This window comes from Meleagris gallopavo, chromosome 30, assembly GCF_000146605.3.
Source record: "Meleagris gallopavo isolate NT-WF06-2002-E0010 breed Aviagen turkey brand Nicholas breeding stock chromosome 30, Turkey_5.1, whole genome shotgun sequence".
Taxonomy (NCBI): Eukaryota; Metazoa; Chordata; class Aves; order Galliformes; family Phasianidae; genus Meleagris; species Meleagris gallopavo.
Window position 1 is genome coordinate 3,292,011 of NC_015040.2, and position 6,333 is coordinate 3,298,343.

At 48.3% G+C, this 6,333-nt stretch overlaps 1 protein-coding gene across 1 annotated transcript; it reads right to left on the bottom strand.

Moving 5' to 3' along the window:
* Positions 1-1,370: 1,370 nt before the first annotated feature.
* Positions 1,371-6,327, bottom strand: ARMC6 (armadillo repeat containing 6). Its single transcript, XM_003213288.2, has 7 exons — positions 5,961-6,327; positions 5,578-5,660; positions 4,736-5,306; positions 4,093-4,238; positions 3,427-3,558; positions 2,664-2,801; positions 1,371-2,070 (listed from the first exon to the last, which is right to left on the bottom strand). The coding sequence occupies exons 1-7, from the start codon at positions 6,079-6,081 to the stop codon at positions 1,858-1,860; spliced, it is 1,404 nt and encodes a 467-aa protein (XP_003213336.1). The 5' UTR covers positions 6,082-6,327; the 3' UTR covers positions 1,371-1,857.
* Positions 6,328-6,333: the final 6 nt, after the last annotated feature.

Consider the following 6,333-nt stretch of genomic DNA (forward strand, 5'->3'; position numbering starts at 1 on the left):
CGCTGGGCCCCCGCGGCTGTGCGACGGCCCTCAGCCGCGTCCCGCGTGGCGGGTAAAGTGCGCAGCCCCCGTGTCGCACATGGCAGCGCGCCGCGTGTCACGCTCGGTTGTAGCGACCTCTGGGGCAGCGCGCGGCGCTCCGCCCGGGCGTCCCCGGGTGCAGCAGCCCACAGACGGCTCCCATACGGCCCACAAACGGCTCACATACGGCCCACACGCCGCCCACGTGTCCCAGTGGCGACATGCCACGCTCGGCCCGCAGCCGTGGCCCCGCAGGGCTTTGCCCCACAGCCCTTTCACCCCGATCTGTCCCTTCCCCATCCCCCATTCGGGGCTAAAATAGACGGAAAAACAAAGAGCAGCCTTCCTGTCTCTATGGAACCCCACGTTTGATTTGCTCACAGCACTTCTCACCTGTTCTAAGCCCGGAGCAGGGCTGGGTGAGGCACTGCTCAGCACCATCAGTCCCAACATGGGGCACTCAGGACCTCGGGGGCTCTGCAGATCTTCCTACTGCTCTGCCCCGTAGCAGCGGGGCCCCTTCAGCAGAATATTGGGGCTACAGGGGCAGAGAACACACAGACACACCACATTTAGCACAACAGGGAGAGGGGAGAGCCAGGCGGCCTCTCCTACAAACGTGGGGTTAGTTAGCATTCATGGCCTCTGAAGAGCCCAGCTGCCTCTGCTGCCTGCTGATAGCGCAGAGCTGCAGCAGGACTGACTTACAAACTCAGCACTGAGACATTCCTGCCATCTTTCTTTTCCCGTCTCCAAGTGGCTCCATGAAGAACCAACCAGCCTTGCAATTATTTTTTTAAATGTTTCGTGGGATCGACACTTCTATGAGAAGTATCACACTAGAAGACATTCACTCACATACAGCAGCAGCAGTGCAGGAGGGTCCTATCAGCACCCAGAGCAGCACAGCGAGTCACAGGAACCACTGGCTGGAGGCACAAAGGCCTTCAGCAGCGACTGGGGAAGCTTTCTGGATGCTTCACCTCTGTAATGCTCCAAAGTCCACAGCTGTTTTCAGACCAAGAGGTGCTCAGCCTCTTCGTTACAATTACAGCTCTCAGGATTCTGGAAAGCATTGCTCTGCTAAGAGAGAAGCAAAGTGTGGGCTCCCCAGCACAGCTTCCTGCTGTGTGCTACCATTGCCAGATTGTTCATGCTTTGAAATTACCATTCTCACTACCAGTCCCTGACTTGCTCATTTCACTGGAACAGAACAGGATTTTTCCTCCTGGAAGCAAATAGCAATGTCCTAAAGCATGTTGTTTTGGGCCATACTATTCAGAATTCTCACTCGATTTCGTTAAAATGTTATGCTGGCTGAAAATCCAAAACAAAGAAGAAACACAGAATATGGTCAGCAATAAAATAAAATAAGTTAGTAGAAGAACAGCACAACAGGACAGAACACATTCACAAATTATGGGATTCCTCCTCATCCATCCCATTAGCAGAGCGGGTTGCTGGCTTCCATCAGCACAGGGCAGACAAAACAACCAGAGCAAGTTGCCGTGGTACACATGAACATCCTCCTTTGCTCTTACTGCAGAGCACATGGGAACAGCTCTCTCCTGTACACAAGTAACACACATAATGTGGGGGGGAAGCAGATCATCTTCAGGCACTACATGATTCAAGGAATGATTACTATACAGAGCTGATTTGCAGCCTGTGAATGCATAAAGCCATTCCAGCTGTATCTCCCCCCCAAAAAAACTTCACTGCAGCCTCACAAGCCAGGCATTTGCTTCAGATATTCCAGTCTGGTTGTAACTGCAAATTAATCCATGCTGCTTTGTTTCCCCCCTTAGGCTTCATGTTGCTCAGGAGACGGATGATTCACTGTGCCAGGCTCCCCTTCTGGCCTGTCCACAGCTCTCTGAGCTCCACTTTGCAGCCAAGGTCTCGCAGTGCAGCTTTGGCCACATCATCGCAGTCCTTGTGCGTTGCACGAGCTTCTGTTATCAGGTCCTCAGCTCCCATCTCTAAGATGGGCTGAGAATAGTCTCGGCTCCGGGAAACCAGGTTGCGGATCAGCATGCAAGCCTGTTTCTGAGAGAGAGGTAAATGAGAGAGATTAGCATCTGGGCAAGCAAATGTGAGATGTCACAGACAGCAACAAACTGTTTTCTAGAAGAATAAAACTCATAGAAAAAGTACGGTTGCTGTTTTACAATGAAGTTTATAAAAGACCACATGCTTCTGTAAGAAAGTTGCTGATGTTCCAACAGCACTCAGACAATAACAAGTACTTCTAAAATAATACTAAGACATAATGTTTCTTTGACAATGGACCCACCTTTTCATTCTCATGTATGCTTTTTCTTGTCACGTTCCTGCAGAAGCTTGAGGAAGCTTGAGCTGCTCTTTCACAGTATTTCCTACAAGCTGGCTCTAACAAAGCCTCCCTTATCCTGCTCTTTTGGGGGGGAACAGAAGTAATGCCTTCAATTGAAGCATGGCATTCTGCAGCCACCTGAATCTTAATTGATGTGGATTTGAAACTCAAACTAAGTTTTGCTCTGACCACATCCGGGTGGCAGGTATAGTTGTGTCATTTATATGCAGGACCCCCTACCTCTTTGTCAACAAAGCAGTGAACACAAACAACACCAATCTTGACTGAATAATCAAAAGGCAAATACCTGTACAGCCACTTCTCGTGGGTGTGCTTTCATAGCCTGAAGAGCTGCCAGTGCCCCTCCACCTTCCATGATGACGTTACAGTTCTCAGGTTTGCGCAATGCTAACACACACAGTGCTGCACAACCTTGCTCACAGATCTACAAGACAAAGAGCAAGCAGACACTGGTCATAAATGTTGCTTTAACAAAAGAACACTTCAAAAAGTCCAGAGTTCTGTTTTCCTGCTTGGGGACTTCTTTAATAAATAATACCATTAATAATAACAATCTTTAGTTTCTTCCTGAAACATCGTGCTTCTCTGATATGTAAAGCAAGTTTCATATGGTAATTTACAACAGATTTAAAATAACTTCAGTAGGGGCTGACCTGCAGACCTGGAGGTATAAAACACTGTATCTACTCTGATACCAGTCTGATTCATGGACAAGAAAAGGCATAGCACAGTATATTTGAGTATACCTTTACATTTACACAAATATATGCCAAAGCATGCACTTACCCACTCCATATCACAGCTATGTTAAAGGTTCAGTGCATTGTTCAGGTTATAAGAGTAAGTGTAATCATTTAACATGCATACATATCTGTGTATACTGTATCTGTGTATACATGTATCTGCTCTCAGCATAAGCTGTTTACTACAAGTCAGAGCGAAGCTGTGGATTGCTCCTGCCTGTAATGACAAGACTCCTGCATTACACAGCCCAAAGCCCTCTGCTCCCACCTCTGTGGGACAGCAGCATCAAGCAATTAGCTGCATACCTGAGGGTTGGCAAGGTGATGGCTTATAGCGAGCACAATAAGGTCGGTTCCACCAGCAGTAACTATGGCATCTTTCACATCGTCATTACCTGCAATGGCTCGGATGGCACTCAGCACCTGCTTCACCACATCCTGTGTTCATCAAGGAAAAGAACAGCTTAGAAAGCAGCAGGAAAAATTCTGTAGTGTTTTGAATCGCCTACAACATCCCCCAGCAACTCCACTCAGCTTTAATTCCCAGCTACAAGCTCCTCAGCAGTTCAGATGTCAGGTATGCTTTCTTGCGTACAAGGATCTTGTTCATTTGGCAGAGGTTTCCAAAGACATTTAAAGAATCAGTCAATCCTCTTGAACCTCTTCTAGCTGAATGGTAGAAAACCAGAAGCTCAGCTTTTCTGGGACCAAGCAGAACTCTGCTTGTGAGTGGGGAGGACAGAAGAAATAACCACAAGCATGGGGTTCAATTACACCATTAATAAATGACAGAGCACATACAGAACAAAGTTGCACATGAAGTTTTAAATAGAGGTAAATGGGATCAACACTTGGGTTTCAACACTAAATTGGACCTAAAATTATGCGTTAAGGCTCCCTCAAAGCCAGGATTTGAAAGATCAACTCTGCTGCATTATTTTCAGTCCCCCAAGTACATTCCATATTACTCACTGGATGATCAATGCTGTCAGCCAGGAGAGAGACCATAAAATTTAAGCCCCCGAGGTCCACAATTTCTTGGCAGAATTCATTCCTGACAGAGAGGCGAGAAAGGGTGGCACACAGTTCACTGAGAACACTGCAGTTATCTGTGAATGCTGTGAAGGAGAGATGAAGGAGTATGAGCCAGGAGGCCTGCGAGCAGATTCAAGGTGCTGTACTTTTCTCCATTTAAAGAACAAACAAACAAAAAACAACACAGCACCCCAGGAAGCAGCTAATTCCCACTTAGATCTTACAACAGATTATCACAGATGGCATTCTGCTTGCTCTATATCTAGACAGGGAGAGTATCTTTCCTTGGGAGGAATGCAGCACCTCAGCAAGGACATTGTGTCTTAGTCCTGCACTGGGCTGTGAAGTACTTCCTAGACAGGCTGACAGATAGCTCTGTAACTGTCACCCCGGTCCTGCCAATAGCCTCCAGAGCATTCACTGTATTTCTTTCCTGGGGCACACTTCAAAGGAGTTAGACCACTTAAGTACCAGATTTCCAAACGATCTCTGCGGAGCTTCAAGTTACAAAGCACAGTTTTAGGATAAGAAAGCACAGATGATTCAAAATTAGGACCAACAGTCGTAGGGTGAATTTTACCTTTTGCAGCTTCGATGAGAACCCTTAAGCCATCATTTTCCAGCACGATCATTTTGGCATGATCATGAGCATGGCCAAAGGGCACACGGATGTCATCATCAAACGTCATGATCCTGAGAGCAGACGAGGCCGTTCGGACGACGTCAGCACTGTCTCCATGCAGGACGATGGCTCCAGTCAGCAGTGGCAGAACCCCACCCTTCACAAAGTCCTGCCTATTCTGCTCGTGTTTCAGACAGGCATGCCGAATGCATCGGATCCCAGCCAGCGTCATTTCAGCATCCTCCTTGTATTCTCTCAGAGTTTGTAGCAGCAGATCCTGGCCGGCGGAGTCAAGTAGGTCTGGCTGCCCATCCAAGATGGCAGACAGAGTATTAAAGGCTTTCAGCATTAAATTCCTGTCTCCTGAGGCCAACTGGCAGGCAGAGAATACCACAGGATAGGCACCATTCTGCCCTGCCAGGTAACGGAAAGCCAGCTGTTCTTTGCACTGGTCAGTGAAGATCACCAGCTGCTCAGCCATTTCAGTGAGATCAGAGTCAGCAACACATCTCCCAAGGGAATCTAAAGTCTGAAAAAGGAAAACGAGATTTACTTTTCAATCTGAGGTGTATAGGAGCAAGAGCAGTTTATTTTGGTCATTATAAATTAACTCATTTGAATATTTAAATTAATTGGACAAAGCTAAGAAACAGCTGGCTCAAAGAGCAGCGTTTTGTCTGCATAAAACCCACGGAGGAACTCCATACAGAAGGAGAAGTTACGCTTCATGATTCTCAGTCTGTTGCTTCAATGAGCAGTTAACCTCACGTCCAGAAGACAGCACAGAGTTGCAGCCTTACCTGCAGAACTTCATGCTTTTGCTTTTGCCCATTTTCAGAGGCCGGCTGCCGCACAGCTTTGATAATATTGCTTAAATCAACACCTACAAGGAAAAAGAGAAACAAGAAGAACATTCATTACGGGAGCTGAAGCAAAATCTGTGCAGAGAGCAAAGAGAAGCTGGCTGTAATGCAGATCAGTGCAGAAAACATCAAAGATTTGTCACCAGGAGATCGCACCCCAAATACACACCAATTAGGAACGGGAAAAACCTCCATTTTGTTCATCAAGCCGCGTTTTGCAGTTTGACTAAGAGCCGTTTTTCGGCCATAACCTCTCCACAAAACCAGGCTTCCGTGCCCCACTTTACAAAGGCTTCGCCCCCCTGGAGGCCGTGCGGTACCTTGGGACTCGAACTGCTGCACCGCCTCCCTCACGGCCTCCTCGGGATCCATCTCGAACTCCGCGATGTTTTCCTGCACGGCCTCATCGAACGTTTCCTGCGCGATGTGTTTGGAGCCCATGGCAGCGCTGGAGGAAAGGCCGCAAACGGGCGGTGCGGTTTTTCCTCAACGCAGAAACGCTCGAAGCCGAAAACGCGTCGGGCTTTTTAACGGCTAAAGGCAAACGAGCGGAGATTTCCGAGCCCCAGCGCTGCGATGCGGAGCGGCCGGCCCCAAAGCCGGCTCAGCCGCTCGCTCTGTCCCCACAGAAGGCTCGGATCGCGGCTCAGCTCTGCTCGAGCTCCCGGTCCCACCCTGCAACCGCCGCGCCGC

Excerpts from the sequence above, each read along its gene's own strand:
- ARMC6 (XM_003213288.2), bottom strand. The coding sequence starts at position 6,081 with ATGGGCTCCAAACACATCGCGCAGGAAACGTTCGATGAGGCCGTGCAG. Across the intron at positions 5,307-5,577 it reads AAAAGCATGAAGTTCTGCAG|ACTTTAGATTCCCTTGGGAG; the intron begins GTAAGGCTGCAA and ends TTCCTTTTTCAG. Across the intron at positions 3,559-4,092 it reads CTGACAGCATTGATCATCCA|GATGTGGTGAAGCAGGTGCT; the intron begins GTGAGTAATATG and ends TGATGAACACAG.